This window comes from Megalops cyprinoides, chromosome 13 (assembly GCF_013368585.1).
Source record: "Megalops cyprinoides isolate fMegCyp1 chromosome 13, fMegCyp1.pri, whole genome shotgun sequence".
In the NCBI taxonomy this organism is placed as follows: domain Eukaryota; kingdom Metazoa; phylum Chordata; class Actinopteri; order Elopiformes; family Megalopidae; genus Megalops; species Megalops cyprinoides.
Genome location: NC_050595.1, coordinates 29,145,504 through 29,165,787, shown reverse-complemented (window position 1 = coordinate 29,165,787; position 20,284 = coordinate 29,145,504). Strand labels below are relative to the sequence as shown.

At 40.3% G+C, this 20,284-nt stretch overlaps 1 protein-coding gene across 1 annotated transcript; it reads right to left on the bottom strand.

Annotated features, from left to right (window-relative positions):
• Window positions 1–876: 876 nt before the first annotated feature.
• LOC118788426 (rho GTPase-activating protein 1-like) lies at window positions 877–19,129 on the bottom strand. The gene is made up of 13 exons (XM_036544421.1): window positions 18,460–19,129; window positions 15,216–15,395; window positions 13,140–13,235; window positions 11,546–11,633; window positions 10,896–11,027; window positions 10,001–10,087; window positions 9,634–9,732; window positions 8,837–8,938; window positions 7,449–7,525; window positions 5,661–5,738; window positions 5,259–5,387; window positions 4,842–4,945; window positions 877–4,368 (listed from the first exon to the last, which is right to left on the bottom strand). Exons 2-13 carry the CDS (start codon window positions 15,337–15,339, stop codon window positions 4,198–4,200), a joined length of 1,287 nt encoding a protein of 428 aa, XP_036400314.1. The 5' UTR covers window positions 15,340–15,395; window positions 18,460–19,129; the 3' UTR covers window positions 877–4,197.
• Window positions 19,130–20,284: the final 1,155 nt, after the last annotated feature.

The following is a 20,284-nucleotide window of genomic DNA, read 5'->3' as shown; positions in this document are numbered from 1 at the left end:
TGCTCATGATGTCTGTTATGACCCATTTTTAAATTTGTGATAAAAAAACCAAGTGAAATGTGACCAAAAGATTTATCACAATGTGGTTTTCTTCCATTTGTCATCACCCAGCTCTGCATTGAAAACAATGCAGAATCACAAAGACGATGAGGCTATGCGTGCAAATCAGTTTTATGTTTGTATGTATATGAATAGGCTGTATAAAGTCTCCTATGACCCCAGTGTATACTTTATTGTGGCAAAAGGGAAAGAAAACATTCTAAATTACTGTAAGTCATTACATTATTAGCATTTAGCATATGCTCTTATCCAGAGCGACTTACATTGCTTACAGTTTTTTTTTTTCCTTCCAACAATGTTATCCATTTATACAGCTGGATATTTACTGAGGCAACTGTGGGTTAAGTACATTGCCCAAGGGTACAGCAGCAGTGCCCCAGTAGGGGATCAAACCAACAAGCTTGTCATTAATTACTTAAGCTTGATGACAGTAAAATGATTTGTGGTTATACCTTCTTTTGTAACTTTATGATTAAGTCCATGTAAGTAATGGAAGTAAGTCATCCATGTAAGTATTCATCCATGGACAGAGTCAGTGTTTATGCCTGTAGTTATCAGTAATACATCTGATATTAATAATTTTATAAGACAATCAGTTTTTAAGGACTTTTAGAATTACATGATTTTTATGAATAAGAACTCAGCATTACGTATTACAAGATAATGAAATGCTAATGACACACCTTATAATACAAAAAGACAGGTCTTGTGTCTTGTGGTTTGACAATATACATACATAGCAACAAAGCATTATGTCTTATACAATACATTACACTTTATTGACCACAAGTAATATAAAAATAACTTGGACTTGGAAATATTTTTTGCACATTTTTGTTACCAGGCTGTGATGAAGCTGTTTGATTACTTCTCACATAAGAATGAACAATATCACCACCTTTAAGCATTAAATAAGCACTGGAATAAAGGTAACAAAATGGCATGATCAACTGCAAAGGTACCAGACCAGTAAAAGGGTTGACAGCTTATCCACTTACAATGTAGTGAAATAAGGCACACATGACACTTTGGAATTACAGCAGTTCTAGTAAGCCACTGATATGCAGTCATTACTAGAACACTGACATGAGTAGAGAGGTGTCCAGGTACACTGAAGAAAACTGACTTTTAGAAGAAGAAGCGTACTTTCAAGTACAGTAGGAAAAAGACTATTACTAACACCCTCTCTCCAGCACAAATCTTAAATGTTGGTAGTTAACAGACAATATCAAATTCATATAAATATCACAGAATCAACTGACATCTTGGCAAAAGACAAGAACAACATGGAATAGAAAAACTCTACAAAATATTTCAGCTATCATTTTACTTGCACTACAAAATATCTCAGCTATCGGTTTACTCATTGATCGACTTTTAGTTAGTGGGTCTTGGGTCAAGGTGTCAATATTACCCTCACAAGGAATCTACTGACTGCAACACATTCCAAACATGTGAACAGTGAAGGAACTCAACCTCTCATCTCACACTCATGTAAACAATCAGAGAAACTCTGGGCGCAAGCTTATTATCTCTAGTTACATGAAAAAATTATGAATTTGGTTTACTTCATATTGAAGATTTGGGAACATAATTACACTACTCCACAATCTGCAGATGGCAGAGCTGTACTGAAACTGAAGGATTTACCTGACAGTAATTTTCAGGTTGGTTGTGGACAGTCTGTTATTTAACCATATCTGCTGGAACTAATGTTTGTTTCTTAAGAACTGGGATAATTCTCCCCTAGTTGGTACTGAACACCTAAAATGGAACAGGACAAGGCATGAGTTTTTGTTCCAGTAATCTTTGACAGGGCATGTAGAACATTATGATTGACCCTTTTTTTCATAGAAGCCTACAGTTTTCCAATTTTCCAATATGGACATATTTTTAGCCTCCGATACTATATTGGAGTGCTGACGGTTTGGAAGCAGGTCTGCCTATCTAATTAATGTATATGTCATTGGTCTTGCCTAACATTAAACTGAGAGCCAAACCAGAAGTGTGCCACATGCCCAGTTAACAGAGGCCATGGCCAGGATTACTGATTATCTGATTTTTTTACCTGCTGTTTTTTTATAATTTGAATTTGTAATTTGAATATGATAAATAGGAAATGATTTTTCTCTCTGATATGTCTGCATGGATATTTTGAAGAGTGTCTGATATCATGTTCCTCAAACTTATGCTATTACATTTATATTGTCATATCAACCCGTGCTGCAGTTCAACAGGTAAATCAAGGATGGCATAAAATCCAGAAACTAATTAACTGTTTTTGTGCCTTTTTCATAGATTTCTTCTTTATGTTGGTTCAAAGTTTACAAAATTGTTGGAGACATACAACATACACATCCAACTTTTTTGAAAATAACAAATAATACAACCGAAAAACAAACATACCAGACCTTGTAAGTAGTTGAAAGTTTGAATACTGAATACAAAGACACCTAGTATTAGTTTACTAAAAGAAATCTTTGAGGAAAAAAACATAACCATCAATCTATATTTTAAGTGGCTTCTTGTTTTGCATGATGCCATACTGTCAAAGCTTGGGGTTTTCTTCAATAAGCATCTATGTTTGCATGAGAAAGTAAGACGACACTGGCAAAGCGTTTGTACGGACATTAAATCAATGTGAAAATAAGCTTTGTAAGGTCCACTTACGTGGTATATGACTGGTACCCCCAACTCAGGATATCTGATCCTGATTTAAATTTACAGATTGCTCTGAAACAGCAAACCTCAAATCCATACCTAATTAGCAAGCTTTTTTACTATGTTAAATTATTAATAAACAAACAATGTAATTGTGACAGTTAAAAAGTGAACATTTTTTTACAACCTGGCTTTCAGTTAAGCAAATAAATGAATGTGTAATTTTTCCATATTGTTAGAATTCCATGAAGTCTTGTGGACTATACCATTTCGGTAATAAAAATAATTTTGCCACAGCAGTGCCATCCACAAAGACAGAGGACGACTGGTTTTGATTGTCTTGATTCTGACAGTACCAAATGAATGATGTACCATGGTTTCATACACAGCGTTTTTCTAAAGAAGGCAAAGCACAGGCAGTTAAGTGCCAGACAAGGAGTGGTGTGAGGAAAGGGCCAGACAGTCACTTTTCCACCTGACACCCTGGAACTAGCAACTCACCAAACCAGGAAGCCCCAATATTTTTACTCTCTGGATTTCCAAAAGGAGGACACAGCCCCTGACACCACACACCCGAGAGGAAGCTGGGAATTTACTATCATGATCGAGATTTTGCTGTGCGTTTTTTTTTTTTCCTTTCTTTAAGGCTCATTAAACATACAAATGCAAAAAATTTGTAAAATCTGCAGCATCAACAAAATGTAGAATCACTAGTTAGCTAATTGTGCACATCCACAATTATCCTTGGTTTTAAGACTTGGGATAGGTGGAATACAAATATCAAATAAAAAAGAACATTTAATAATGTTACTTGAAACAGAACTGAATGTTACTGGTCAGGATACATACCTATATAGTTAGATACTAGTGTTCTAAGTTAGCAACACAGGTAAACAGCAGCCATTACAGCTTGCTAGCAAGAAAGCAGATACCAAAGGCAAGTAGCAGTGATCATAGTGCATGTCAGCTGAACCGACAATTGACTACGATCCCCTCTCAAAACAAAAACCATGCCATTACAGACAGCAACTTTACACATGTAGCTAGCCAAGTTACTGAGCTATCAAGCTTTTGTCATATGCCAAACATGTTTATTGAGCAATCAGCTAAGCAGGAATGTTCTGTGCTAACCAGATAACATGAACAAACCACTTGCATTCATATTTTTAATGTACAACAGCCTTTAGCCGCATGCCTCCTCATATTATGTGGTATGGGCAACATCCTCTTAAACCTTTAATGTTTCCCTAGCTAGACAGCTAACTCACTGCAAGATGCAAATAATCCTTTAACCCCACCCCTCTGTCTTAGGGGCATGAGGCAACAAGAAAGTCTGAAAGACTCAAGTTAAGCTCACTCATGGCCCCAATAAGCCTTTAAAAAGACAAAGGAAAATCCTGGAGGGCCATTACCCCAGCTGCTCCTAGTTTGGTTTGTGACAGTGGATAAGAGGCTGGTGGGTGGTCTGGGGGCTGGTTAGGGCTCAAAGACCTGGCTGTGCTCGTCCAGCAGGGCTCTGGTGAAGTTGTTGATGGGCCCAATGGCGCTCAGCGTCATGGCGGCATCTCGGCCCCAGAGCAGGTTTGGCCCAAACACCACCGCCAGGTTGGTGTTGTTCATCTTGTTCACCTCACTCTGTGCAGACACCTGTAGATGGGGAAAAGACAGGCCTCATGCATATTTTTGGCAGTAAAACAGGCAGTAGAATGTGGTCGCATATTTTTAACATCAACAAAAGCACTTAACAGTAAAGACATGAGAGAACACCCTACGGCTTTATAAAAAGGAAGCTCAGTAATGTTGTTTATGATGGTTATGCACTTTATGATAAGAGATTACTCTGAGGGACAATGTCCACATATTGTATCAGGACTCTAGCGACAAACAACTGTGTTCTCAGGAACACTGTAGTATTTAACAACTGATCTAAGATACACCATCAAGGAAAAACATACAAAATACAGTTTTATCACTCATTTCCCGTGAGGATAGAAGCTCGTTGGTTGAAATGAGTATGGATTTCTAGGTGCATTTTGCACCTGCTACAGGTTACACTGACATCTGTGATGAACACAAATGCCCAGCATGCATGAAAAAGAGGACAAAAGCTCATACAGTACCAACACGAGGAACTGAATGAGGAACTTCAGCGAGGCGTAGTTCTCCTCTGGAAGCGTCTGCAGCATGCCACGGATAGCACTGACCTGGGAGCTGCTGTCAACATCTGATGATAACAAAACAATTATCTCACTGGTGACACACTATGGGAGTTAATTACATTTACAAATCTCTTTACTGTGCGCTGTAACTGCTCAACTAATGCTCATCAAATCTATAAAAACTTGGGAAAGTCAGTCACCGCATGACTGTCACTCCCTGTCATTTCACCCTTTGTGATGAAATATTCAGGCCAATGAACTGTCAGTTCATTGAATACAAAGTGGATCATGTATAGGCAGGGGAAGGCTGTTTTTGAATACTGTCTTCTGTACAGGAGAGATGCTGTGTCTGTTGGCAGGAGGCTGCTGCAAACTCACTGTGAAAGTTGACAATGTCGTTATAGAGCTGGTACGTGAGGAGAGGTTCAGGCAGCTCCCTCAGGAATGTCTTGAGGATGACGGCAGCGAGGTGGACATCCTCCATCTCCGCAAAGCTCACCGCCTCCCCTGGGGCCATAAACAAGCATGCCAGACTGAGTCACAGCCTTAATAGCTAATCCAGTAACTTGTTTCTTAGGAATACTGACAAAAGCAACTGCCTCAATAAATGCAAAACTATACAAACTGCCCACTTATTGTCACATAGGATCTAATCACATCGAGAGTTTGTAACTTCAAGAGAACATGATCTCATGAGATTTTAGCTTTTGTCTTTGTATATGACAAAAACACTTTCAGAGCAACAGGCAATATTGTCTTCCTCTGTGGCAGTGTCCTGACCTGAGTTATATTTTTGTTGAATATTCTTGACAAGGGTCACGTTGGCGGACCTCCGGAATATGCCCTCTGTCTGCAGACCTGACGAAACAAGGAAGCATTAGTGCAAAGGAGGACAGAATGTTTTACTGCTGTAATAATCATTCTCCTGGCCAGCGAGTGAGCGAGTTGGCCTAAAACGACCCGAGTTTCAAAGGTCGCCATCAGGTGTCATTCCTTTATCTTTAAGGCTTTTCACACTGCATATCCTTAGCCCTGGGCTAAGAGTTGACCCTGGGATAACTTAGCCCCTTTTCACACACACATTGTAAACCCAGGGTTAACCTAAGCCCAGGGCTATACGATTCACACTGCACTTCTACTAGCCCTGGGTTAAATGTCCGTTGGAGCACGCAACTAATGTTTACATTCTGGAATGATGCGTGACTACTCTTTAACAGCAAGCAGCAACATTAAAATGTCACCATTAGCAGGGCTTTATGTGAGAGTGATGCTGAAACCCTAATTTTTTGAGCTTTTGTTTGAGTTGTTCCGGCGTCCTATTGAAACCTGCCTCGGCTAGCTTCACTGACAGATGGTGGAAAACCTTTCTGTTGCGGCATGCTCCATCTAGTTTGTCTTGAACAGACTTTTCCAACCACAAACCGTTTCCGCCTGGGACCAATTTGATCTTTTTAAGTCTTTTCCGGACATATTGTTGTTGTAAGTTAGCTAGTTTGCTAGGTACCTTTAACACCTGAATGTTGCCGGTTTCGGTTAGTTGTAGTAACAACGTAAACATAAAGCACGCACGTACTGTAATGACGTGACGAAGAAGTCGTGTGATTGGACAACAAAAACGTGACGCAAAGTCCATTGTTTACTTTAGCCCCGTTTCACACTGGCACCTTTTAGCCCCGTGTTTAGTCGATTTTCAGGGGATAACCCCACAAACTCGGGGCTAACCCTGCTCCAGAGCAGGGCCAGCAAGCCCTAGGCTAAAGTCGGGGTTAGCCCACTTTGGAATGTGTCAGGATTGTGCCAGTGTGAAAGCTTCCTTATCATGGGGCTGACAGCTCCCTTAGCCTGGGGCTAAGAAGGTTCTAAGAATGCTTTTAGCCCTGGGCTAAGTGCAGTGTGAAAAGCCTTTTTGAGTAATTCACAACCCCACAGACATATGTCAGTTGAATTATAGTATACTGCACGCCCACCATGATGTCTGCATAGAACTCTGAAGGTAAAAAAGAGAGCAGCTCCTGCAGAGCTATAGGCAACAGTCTATAATGACTGACCACCAGAGACCTAACATTTGTGCTTGATTTATTGTACTTGAGGTTAATGCAATTGTGGTCAGTTGTAAACAGGATTTACATTAAAGCTATTTACCTCAAAGAAGAATCTGAAGCAAATATACAGAAAGAGACCAATCAAAGCTCCCTTTGATGCTAAATATGAATGTGAGCACAGCCTGAGACTATGTCCACTGAGACTAAAAGACGACACTGAGGTTCAGGTCATTATAGCGTCCCAGGAATCACTTGGGCAGGTAGAGATAAGGTGACCAGAAGGGTGTGGGAACAGTGAAGGGCAGTGCAGTGGCCCAAAGCGGGAATGAAAACCAGATACACTCAAGGCAATGCTCCATCAGCTGAGACAACTACCACAACCTTACGTATACAACTGCAAATAAGACTAACAGAACAATACCAGCTTTGCAAGCTTTTATCAGTATTTCGGATGGGTTCTGAACATTAAAGAATACCGAGGCAAAAGCAACAACAGTGATGAAAAGTTCTCAGGTTTACAGCTCACCTTGTTCAGTTAGGTAGCTGATCGTCTCTCGCATAACTAGGGGAACCGCCTCCTTCGCAGGATCTCTTTCTTTTAACCTTTCCCCAGAAAAAAAACACAGAGTAACGCCACATGTAACACATACAAGTGGTACACAATCTCCAAAAAGCAGGCCCCACATCCAAATCCAATCAATTACTCACATTTTCTGAGTACGTATTCCCTATAACTCAGTAGAAGAAATGACAAAAAAAATTGGTCCGCTGTAGAAATCATGTCAAAGCGGAGCCACTTCACACTAACACTGTGGGACACATTACCTCATGCAACCTGTATGAGCATTATTACAAAGTGCTTCCTGAATTAGTTCGTGTAACTTGGCTGCATATTTTCCATCAGAAGAGAATGAAATCTAAAATTTTGTCACATCCAACAGTCAAATTATGAAAAAAGAGTCAGCAAAAAGCAGCAGACCAATTATATAAATATTGTGGTTATTCAGTATGTACAAACAATTCATACCAGGGTTCTGCATGGTTTTCCCTTGTACAGCACAAATCTTTGCTTTTTAATGAAAGAAACTGTCTTTCTGTTAGAGAAATGGAATGATTTTATTCATATCAATTTGTTCTGGGACATAGCAGTGTGGTGTGGTGGTAAGGAGCAGAGCTTGTAACTGAAGGGTTGCTGGTTCATTTCCCCACTGGGGTACTGCTGTTGGGCAAGGTACTTAACCCACAATTGCCTCAATAAATATCCAGCTGTATAAATGTGTATAAACTGTAACCTATGGCTCTGGATGAAAGCATCTGCTAAATGGCAATAATGTAAGGTATACAGAATGTCTCCGTACAGTTTTGTAAAACTTCAAACACAAATTATAGAAATGTGGCCTACAAATGCAGATGTGCAGCTGCAATTTATCTGAAGCTTGTAATGTTACAGTCTAAATATAAACTTATAAGCAGAAAAACATACACATGCTCTGGACCCACTCGATCTGCTTTTAAATGCGTTGGAAAACATGTATTATTCTCTCCCAGCTTGGCACTACATTTTTGAATACAAAATTATCCTGTATTCAAATACAGAGCACAGGAGAAGTTAGCTGAGGTAATGAAAGTAAGTGCTGTGTGAGTGCAGGTCTTTACTGTACATGGAGATTTAAGTTAGGACTTTAAAATACAATGTAAAGCTACAAGCAATTTATAAGCCAACACAGACATACAACAGCAGTATAATATAATAATACAGAAGATGATCTGCACACTGAGACTTCATTTCAAACTTGGATCTGACACATATAAACACACAAATTTTCTCTGGTAAGATGAAAAAGCAGGGTTGACAGAGGACTTAAGGAAACACTGGGAACGCATGCAAGTGTAGAGACATGCGCAGATACCTACAGAGACAGAGGGACTCCAAACTGCTGGTGGGGAAGCAGAGGAGGGGGGGACGCAGGCACCTGAGTGGAGACCTTCAGCGAGGCTTTAATCTTCTCATCGTAGCTACGGAGACAGGGAAGAGAGTGGAAACTCTGCTTACACGGCAACATAAATGATCAGAGTCAATCTCAGCGGCTTTTCGTACCTGCATTTCAAATTCCAGCATCGCTTTCTGATGTTATCGCTTACGAGTGAAATGAGGTGTGAGAGATTTGGTATGACATGCATTTGATTAGCTATACATTCTCCACCAGAGCGATATGTGACCTGTATTCTATATTGAACTACAGGTCCTAACATGAAAATGCACAATTCAGTTGCTGCATGTACGGATTCAGTTGCTGCGTGTATGGACTACGGGTCTTCCTATCCAGAATGCACTCTATCCAATGCCTCCGATTTGCTCAAGTGACACATTTGGCCATTCTGAGCATGAATATATGAGCAGTCTAAAACCATGGGTATGTTTGAATGACTAGACATCATAAACAAGATCTGCCCAGCTGTATCCCTGTACATAAATCAAGGCCATGAAATGTTTAATTGCATTTGGGAAAAATGTATTTGGTCTATTAATAAATATATTTACAGACAATACTCAAGCTTTGTATTAGAGTGGAATTACAGCTTTTTTATTTAACAACTGGTTGTAAATTGACTGATACTTTCAACAAATTTGTTTAAGCACATTCAATGTGCAGTTTGTAAGGACAGTATAAATTAGGCTTCTGAATGTGTCAGTGGGGCAGGGTCCTTACGCTCGGACTCTGGTCGGAATTACCAGCTGGTCACACTTCACAATGTCCTCCAGCTCACTCAGGTAGTTGATGTAATTGATCTTTCGCCCAAACTTAAAACTGAGGGGGAAAAAAAATAGAGATTTTTATAATTATGACCTGTGAATGGTCAACAATCTGTCATATACATTTCACTCGATAAACTTGTTTTATGATCACACCAATCAATCAATATCTGTCTGCAAGTAACAAAAGAGGATAGAATCTTCACTTCCAACATCACAGAATGATTTAACCTCATGAAAGAATTCATTTATTTCACTATACTCTAATGCACAGATAAACACACTCCACAGCTGAGATCTGCCTGTAGCACTGCGCTGTTCACCTGATGAGTGGCTTGAAAAGGATGAGCAGAGTCCTGATGAACATGGTGGGGTGCACAATGTACAGGGCCTTGATATTCTTCTTATACCTGTGAGAAGATAAGTCCACTTCAGTGGTAGGAATGCTGCACAATGCTAATGACTGCTTCAGACATGGTGGAAAGTAATCCACTGCTGTAGTACGTGGTCGAGCTGTCCGAGCGGCTCAGTCGGAAGTCTGAGCCTTACAGCCTGGTTTTGAGCCCAGCCATGACATCAGCCAGTGGTGACCTGGTTAGTATTGTTCTGCCGAGGTAAGGGATTGGTACACAGGGTTTCCTTGTCTCAGTTCACTAAGGCACCGTGTGAGCTGTCAGGCTAGGGGGTAAAGCCTAATGCGTGACTGGCAAATCCAAGAGGGTCACATAAAGGGGAGGGAGTACAGTTTAACACTCTTTCTAAATACTGTGCATGGTTAAAAATGTTTCCCTCATTTTAAACTACCAGTGATATCTCACTGCGGCAAGCTGCAGTAAAACAAAAAGTTCTACATTAATTACAAAGATACTCAGGGGTAAAAGTGATGCCCATTTATTATGCTTGGATTCATTTTAACTGAAAAGAATCCCTTCTGTCTACATTATTTAGGTTTGGTTTAAGGCTATTCAGGGCCACTTTTCAAAAAAAAAAATAAATAAATAAATAAATAGGAGACCATGATTCAGGAACACTGCACACTCTGCAGATCTTACCAGTACAGCCATAGAATCCTAGCTCCAGCTAATGCTGTTGCAGACCTCTAGTAAAAGTAGTTTTAGTTGTATGCACATATCTTATGTATGTAGAAGGTGATACTTGTTACAATCTTCAGAGCATTCATTCACTGATAGGACACCACAAAAGGCAGCGCAGACTCACTTTCTGTCAAACTCCCTGTAGGCGTCTCTGAGCCAGCTGAGCGAGGGCTTGTTCTTGCTGGTGAGGCCGTGGTGGAAGTAGATCAGGGTATAGTCACTCTCCACATACTGGTCCAGGGTGTGTTTCAGATACCTGACAAGGCAGAGACATATCAGGTCTTAAGTTATGCTTAATGTGAGAGTCCAATGATAAGATGTATACTTCATGCTAAATCCAACTACAAAGTGCCTGAATAATACACAAATTATTGATATATTTAAAAAAAATCATAAATATCATAATAATAAGTAATAATTTAAATAATAAGATTGATGGATTAAGGACAATATCAAATCATTTTTTTCCAAAATTGAAAGGGTATCACATATTTCTAGGACTTCCCTCAAATTTAAGGTAATTTTAATACTTAAATACAGTACAAATATGTCACTGCCTAATTTATTTATATTGAGCATTACGATGAGTCTTCTTTGGCTATCAACATGGGCATATCTCACATATGCAATGACACTAGGAGTACTTTACTATAAGAATAAAAACTGCCAAACAGAAAAAACTAGATCAGACAAACATGGAGTGCTTAGTATATCAGAATTCTGCCTGGGACACAAGTGAAAAAGGCATTTGGGATCTGGGAGGCAGACACCCACATCAGCAGCTTGTGGTGGTCCAGCTCGTGGTATGGGGGCATCCGACAGGCGCTGAACACAATCACTTTCCTTCCATAGTTATCATCACCTAGACGCCAGAGAGAGACAAGCAACGTGTCAACAAAAGAGATTATAACGAATGCACAGTCTACGGTTTCAATTATGGCCTAACCACAGATGAACAGCTAGGGTGGTTAGGAAGTTGGACACTAAAGGTTTGACCCCAGGGAGCGGCACTGCTCTCAGGCACTGAGCCCCTCAGTAACCTCAAATAACCTCAGTCATCTCAGTACATATCCTGCAGCATAAATGGATAATAAGGAAATTATCAGCCAAGTAAACAGTCCTGGATAATGGCACTTGCTAACCTAATAAACAAGGTAAATATAAATGCAGTGGGTGTAACCCCACTCCACCCAGATGCAGGCATGGGTGTATTTCACATGCAGTGTGGCACGTCTGTCTGTGAGGAGGGGCAACATCTTCTTGTGCAAAGATGTTGACCAAATTGCGGGACACTCCAACCAATGGCTCCAGAGAGGATGCTGTCAGTGTGTTTTACAAAATTTCCAAATGTGAAATATACAGTCACAGCACCACCAACAGCACTATATGCCTGGGGTGGGGTAATGACATGAACGCACATATTTACTTGCCTGGAAAACTATCCAACGTAGTTAGAATTAAAAAAAAATCTAAAATCACCCGCCCTACGCTCATCCAACTTACAGTTTGGTCAGCAGCAGTGATTCTGTGATCATCCATTTAGGCCTAGAATAAAGGTCTGGTCTAATCACATCCTGACTGTATGTACTGTGTTTCTACCCCCAGTCAGTTTCTGGTGGGATGGGCTTCACCTTTAGTAGTCATTCACACAGACAGCGTCCGCCAAAACACTTGCATACTGCCAATGGCTGTTCTTCACACTACAAGAAGACAGCCCGCTGACGTCGTCTCACCAACTCACAAGGACATGATAAATTGCTCCAGAGTGCTGTAGAGTGGTGTGACGAGCGGACTCTCGTCAGCACGTCCCACCCTGCCCTGACAGAACAAAGCTACTTATGTTCTCTCGCTGCAGACTCCCGCTCATTGTCCAATAAAAACACAGCCCAGACTCAAACTTGGACCTGGGATGTATGGCTCAGAACAGGCTCCTCAGCTGAGCAACTTGGGGAGATCCCCTTCTGTGGGGGATCTGAAACAAAATGCTGTCTTTGGGTTGAACTGGGGTGAACTCAATCCAAAACTCAATCCCACATTAATATGAAACAACCAGGGATTTAAGTCAAGACTTCTATATGGACAACCACCGCTGAGAATAAAGAATATTGTCAGCTGTTGGACAACCACTGTGCTAACTCCTCCCTTGTTTATGACACTTGGCCTTTATGCACTGGGGTGACTCTGCAGCTAAATCAATCAATATCTGTTCAGATACAGAGACAACAAGAAACAGTTCACAGCTCAATCTCTTTGAGCTCAAGATCAATCTCAATCTCTCTGCGCACAAGAGGTCCAGCAGTTGGTCAAATCTGCAAAAAATCTCAAGTGATGCAAAAACTCCATTGCATGGTGATGACAAAGGCTTTACCTGCCACCTCGACGATCTGATGCCGGGCGATGTCGTAGTACGGGTCATCCCAGCTTAAGTGCAACTCTTCCTTCAGGTGTTTGGCGATGTCTGTTTCTGTGAGTGTCAAAGTTGGGGAGTGGGTCAGTGGTCTAAGGGGTTATCATACATGCCTCTGGTTTATCTACCTGAACACAGTGTGTAGTGCTTATGGCCTAAACATTCCACTTCCAGCAACATGTTTTGTCTGCACCTGTCTGAATACAGGGCTGAACTGAGAGCAGAATTTACTCCTGTATTAGACACAATTAAGCAGCTACCTCAGTACAGACTAGGGATGGTAAGGTTTACCCATTTAGCATCGGTGCACCGGCATAAAAGTTCACATTGCGATTGCCCCGATTAAAAAGGTGTGCACCGGATACAATTTGGGATGAACTCGGGATGCATCGTTTCTAACATCTTTGCATCAGTAAAATCCAATTTATTTATATATAATTATTAGTAGAGGCCCTATGCCTTCATTATTTAGAAATGTGACCAATAATTTGTGACCAGTAATTTTATATTTAGATTGATTCCTCCTCTCTAAACTGTTTCTCAAGCGTGCTCTCTCATCTCCACTGCTGTCAAGTGGCCAATTCTCGTCAAGTCTCTCGGCCACATCTCACACAAGTTGAAGGCGTGTCCGGGCGAGTCACAGATCATCATGGAGGAGGAAGCGCTACACGTTCCACCGAATTGCTACAATTCAAATTTTTGGCGACACGTAGGATTTTTCAAGAGACGGACAATAAATGAGATGCTTACTGAGTTGCAGTACTACAGAAAAAAATATGTGAAGTAGTTGGCACTTTTTTAGTTAATTTATGATTTGCTGTCTGCTTAAGAAGAACTAAAGAAATAAAATCAAACTATCTGTACCATACTGAATTGCATAGCATCATATTCTTTTGCATCGCACTGTATCGCGTTGAATCACATTGTGTTGAATCAAATCGTGTCGAATCGCACTGTATCACAATAGGGGTGAATCATATCGTATCACGTTAGAAGTTGCTTCATATGTATCTTTTATGTATAGGATCATTGGCAATGCATCAAGATGTGTATCGCATTGGCCTCAGTGATGGAGATGCACATCCCTAGTACAGACACAGTACCACACACTTGTGTGCATTTTAGATTTTCAATTTGGTTTTCCAGTTTTCAATTAATCCTGCCTTATGTCTCTTAGTGGAAAGGCCCATTCTCTGTTATTACATTGTCATTCAGTAGCAGATTTGCTCAAGGTATATATGACACAATGAAAGTTTTGCTTTTTTCATTTTAGCACAGAATTAGGAATGACATGTAGAGTTGTCTAAATGTGTCATGATTGCTGCAGTTCAGACTGTTTGGCATAAATATTAAAATTAAAATTATAATTTCCTATCTGTAGTATTCAGATCAGTCAAAATGGGGTGGAATCACCTGTTAGTCACCTCCAGGTCAATAAATTTGATCAATCAATGAAGCAGCTCACAAATGAAAACCAAAAGATTTGAAAGACCTGATCAATTTTACCATGTGGAACTGTCAAACAAACAAGTTCCAGAACATCATGAAACTCATAACGCTACATGAAGCACCTTCTCAGTCTAATTACGGCAGAGGAAGATTTACAAACTACTACCAACATGGGTGTGAAGAAATGTGACCCTTTCATTGTCTGGAATAAAATTCATTATTTGTGAACAATCTGACTTTTCACTCTCTGTGCAATGCAATTAAAATTAATGTATAACAAAAAACATGATTAGATGAAAAGAAATATCCAATATGTGTACTATATATAATACATAACATATAATACAGAGGGCACTATATATTACATCTCAGTGGTGGGGTTGTTAAATTGAATGACACCTTTTGAACATTTCAAGGTGAAACTGCAGAAAAAACAGGCCATTTTAGCTATCATGGTGAGACATCTGTCCTACTCAAGTGGGCAGGAAGAGGAGGTGAGACAGTACTGATCTCCCCATAGCATTCTCACACCGAAGCGAAACGCTCAGATACGAGCCGGGAAATGAACTCCATTGGCTGACTGATTACCAGACTTGCTCAGGCTCATTTCATCTGGGAGCCACTGCTCGTCCTCCAGCTGATCGAGGGGACTGGCTGGGGTCTCCTCCGCCGCAGGGTCTTCCCGAAGGTCAACGAGGAGCTCGGAAGCCATGGCCTGCTACTCTGCAGCAGTCCGCGACAAAGTAGTCTCAGGCGCTCAGGTGCCTCCTGTCCCAAAACAAGGAAATGTTTTCATTCCAGCACAAGATTACATCAGCTTTTTCAAAAGGCTGTTGTTTATACAACCAGAAGTGAAACAAGGACGTGGTAAATTCTTTTCATGCACGATCAGGCTGATCAAAACTCTTCACCCACATTTGAATCTTCTAAGAATCTGGCAAATAAGTAAATCTTCTGTGAGGTACAGGTTTCTGCTCTTACATTAGAAATTAAGTATGTTCCAAACTGCATTTTCACATAAGGGAACACAAGCATTCCTCTGCCTGAGTACTGTTCACCACCCTCCCCTACCAAAGCACCAACTCTCCTTCCCCTTCTGAGAGGTTTTACTAGAGAGTACATTGTAGCTTTTTTCTTATGTATGCTGTAGTCTTACCATAGTGTACCTTGCATTGCACTAACGCATCAGAGCCTGCACGCACTAGCTATCACCATAAAATGTTATGCATGTTCAAAAGCTGTCAGTTCTACCTGACATGTACTTCCTTTCATGCCAATTCATTAGCTGCACGTTAGACTTGCTGTTTGTAAGTTGCTCTGGATAAAAGAATCTGCTAAATGACAACTGAAAGTAAAAATGTAGATGAGAAAAGTTGTCATTCCTGAGGTGCAGGCCTATCAACCACTTCTGTGGATCACTTGAACAAAACAGGGGGGGTGTCACAAGGCAGCAAGGCCTACTCAAATAGGCAAGGGTAAGGAGCAATCTACAATAACATGCACAGAAAAATGTAAATCCATTACAAATACAGCCATATACTACACCGAGCTACACTGAGCCATACACTACACTATGCTACACAGTCCATTCGTGCCTCTCTTATCTGCATAGCAAGTTGTGCTGATACTCACACATGTTGTTTTTTTCTTAACAGACATGGTTACACCCACACTCAAGCCCCATTCAACCTCACTGATAATAGACTGTACTTCCTTTTTCTGCAGTAACCGTAGCTACAGTAACCATGGGCCAAAAGCAGTTACTAAGATGGACCTCCATGATAACATTACCACAGGAATGTATGTGTGAAATAAATTTTCAGATCAACCCTTATACTCGCTCAAGAACCACGAATCAAGAAACGTAGAGGTTGACTAGATTTTGCGCTTGTTATAGATGTTATTGCACTGCGTTTGCTGGTTCTGGTACTTTCTCAGACCCGCTCTCTGATTTGATTATAAGCACTTGACTCGGCTCTGCTCCTGTCCAGTCTACGTGCTACATGTAGTGCTTGTAAAAATGCATTGTAACATACTGGTACTTTTTAGGCTGGCTAGCAGTTTTTTTTTTTTCCAGGTGTTTATTTTAGTTTGTTTGGTTTTAGCTTTGGGTAGGGAGGTCGGGGTACTTTGAATCCACGTTCCCATTGCAGCGAGGCCCGGACTCCTCCCCTTCTTCCTTCTCTTTTTTTTTATTGAATATTGATTCTTTTTTTTTGTGAGACAACATAGCGTGCAACCATTAATTTTTCAAGAGAGCAGCCAAAATGTCACATGATGTTATGTTAGACATCATCGGCAAGGTAGTAACCTGATTTAGTCGGTGTGTGTAGGAGAAAGACTGAAGTGCAGCTGCAGAATTGTTGTTGGAGCTACAGGAAATGATCTGAAAGATAGTTAGTTGGCTGATGAAATAGGGATTACTTAATCTACTAAAGGGACTTCAGTGTGGTAAATAGTGAGCCACACTGCTGCATTATCACTTTTTGCTTAAATCAAACATTTCTGATAACTAGATACTAAGGCAAATTAACCACTTATGCATTAAATCACAATACCAATAGACTTTATCAAAGTTTATCAATAGCATTTATCAAAGTGCTCTGATGTGTTTAAAACAAGGATTGATGGATGAGGACATGATGAATTCATTATTTTTGAAAGCCTCTAAGAACACCATAATACAGCATTTTGTAGTATTATAATTGGACTACTCTATATTAAATGTACTTTGTCCTACTTATATTTACAAATACCAGCAACGGCAATGCTGATCATTTGTTTCACTTGTACATGTATTTTAACTATGCACATCTTTCTGTTAGTATTCAGTCAAATAACTAAAAAAAAACATTTTTCCCTTTGTTCAATATCAGTTGTACACTCCTGTTGATCTGATCTAATCTCTTATTATGCATTAGTGTGTCGGTAGGCCTACTGTATTGTATTTTTAGTCTCGTGCTCATTGTTTCTGTGTCCTTGTGCATTATGTAGTATTTTTAGCCTTGGTTCTATTGTTACTTTGTTGCGAGTTTTTTACTTTAGTGCTGTATCTTAAACTTATTTTTTTTTTCCTCATGGGGATTAATAAAGCTTTTGTTTATCTATATCTCTAACGAAAAACAAGGCTGAGGAGTGGTTAAGATAATGTCCTTCATAATTAACTGGCTAACTAACAAGATGTTGTTTCTGAATCAATTATTAAAAGGAAAACAAATTTGCAGGTCGGATGGCATCAAGTACGCTACAGGAGGGATGACATCATTTCTTCGGTCTGGGGAAATGGAAATCCATTGTATCGCTACTAGCAGAAGGAACTATACCGTCGCAAAAAAACAGCGGTCTGAAATTTCACGTCAGCAAACCAGGGATTTGTCAAATTATAACACAGATTAGACGGGCGTGGCTGCTGTTAGCTCTTATTCATTGAGTCTATGTCTCAAAATAGCTATCAACTGATATATCTTGAAAGACGCTAGATGAAGGCGGTCAGATCTGACAGATAGCTAACCAGCCAACTAGGTTGCTAAAGTAAGCCAGCTGCATTAATATACACATCCAGTCTCTGGAACTCAATGCCGGGCAGCTGCACCAGGTGCGAACTGCAGCTAACATTTCTAACACATCATCAGTTCATCAGTTGCCTAGCCAGCGCATCTTATCAAAATCGTGTGCACTATATTTGTATATAGTGTTCTATATCACTGCGCAGAACACTAACTAGACAATATATTCTTCAGCTAACTAGTTAATAACGGGGAAGCGTTACAATCAGATAACGTTAGAAGCCGAGGGGGGAAAACATGGAAGTTAGGCAGTAAGCAACCCTTACCTTAAACTCTTACTACCGAGTTGACGATGTTGCAGTAGTCTTCTATCATTAAGTTTATCTCTGGCCTTTCTCGACGACGAATAGTCCTTCTGTCATAAACATCCGGTTAGCATGCGGCTGCAGGATTCTTATTGGCAACCTCTCCCAAAATTGTTTCCGCCACTAAACGGATGCGTTTCAGTTTTCAGGACCTGGGATCAGACGTGTGCGTCGCGTCTATATCGATGCGGCTGTTTTTACCGGGAAAAAAATCGTTTCTTTCAGTATGCGAGTAGTTATCTATGGTTGTCGGCGAAGCTTTGATGATTTAGTGCTCCAGAGTATAGGCTAAATAACGGGAAGATAAACCAATGGCGGTACTACGTATCATTTCTGTAGCCTATATATTGTAGCATGCTTGAATCGACGGGTCTTTCTGACCACTGTGCCGTAGGTTTTACACTTTATATCCGCAAGCTGGAGGAAAAAAAAACCATTGATGGGGTTTAGAAAACAGGAACTGTTAGCACAGTACTGATAGAACTGATAATACAGAGCATCTTGGTCTTTTTGAAACTCAATGCTTTTGACCTCCACCCCTCCACCAGCAATCTCTTTGAACGATACCAAAATGATTATCGATTACATAGATTAAGCAATAATGATATGAATTAAGAGTTTAGATGATATGAGAAAGTTCCAAAATGAAATAGTTACACTGATTCTCAATCCTGCTCCTGCCCTGCCCCCCTGCTCTGTACGTTTTCCATCTTTCCCTGCCCTACCTACCTGACTGAACTCATCAGTGGCACTTTTGATTAGCTGAGCACACCTGATTTAATCAAGAGCATGTTATTCATTTCAATCAGGTGTGTTTGGAGCAAAGATAGTGAGAAGATATGCAGGACAGGGCGGCTCCAGGAGTAGGATTGAGAAACACTAATTACACCAGCGAGAAGCGACACCAGCGGTCATTCAGCAATAGCAACAAAGCGATTGGTTACTGTCGCCATGTGGTCTGCACAGGAAGTGAGCTTGCACGATAGTGATGGACAACGCAGCGCATCTCAAATCTTAAGATAAACGGACCAATTTTGAATGCAAGACCATCAAAAGTGTGCATCCACATGGCCACTGCATTTCGATTAGCTCGCCATTCACCAAACCTTTTACCATGTAAATACAGAAAATCTGACATGAGTTATGATTGTCTTACTGTGTAGTGATCATACGGAATTGCATGTTTAAAATGAGAACTTTATTCATTATTGTGCATTTCATGCAAATGCAGCGTTGTGTATATTTTTGTTAATGTTTGAAATGGAAGAAATGAATGGGCAGTTGAGATGAATATAGTGAGGGGAGTGAAGTATGGAACTAATGTTTTTGTGGGTGATGTGTATTTTACAGATGACAGTGGTATTTGGGAGCACCAGTAGGAAATATCTGGAAAAAATTTGTATATAATAGCAGATAATAGCAATAGTTAACAGATTGGGGTGATCAGGAATTGCAGGTGTGGTGTTCCCATAATTTAAGAAATGTTTCCGTGAGGCTGTTTTTCAGAAAGGGAGTGTTTGGACAACAACCAAAGAGTCAATAGTGGAGTTAAGTGGGACTAAGGATTTTGTGTGCAACCAAATCGAGAGGATAAATAAGTGGATGAAATAATTCAGGCAGACATTAGATCTTTGTGTGCAATTTGGCATGATATTTTGGAGGTAAATTGGCAGGCGGTGTGCATGCAGTGTGAGAAGCACTAAAAAGTGAGCAAAGTTAAGGTTGTAACAGAAGGGAGTTGATCAACAGAACAGAGAGATGAAGATATAACAGTGGTGTGGTTGGC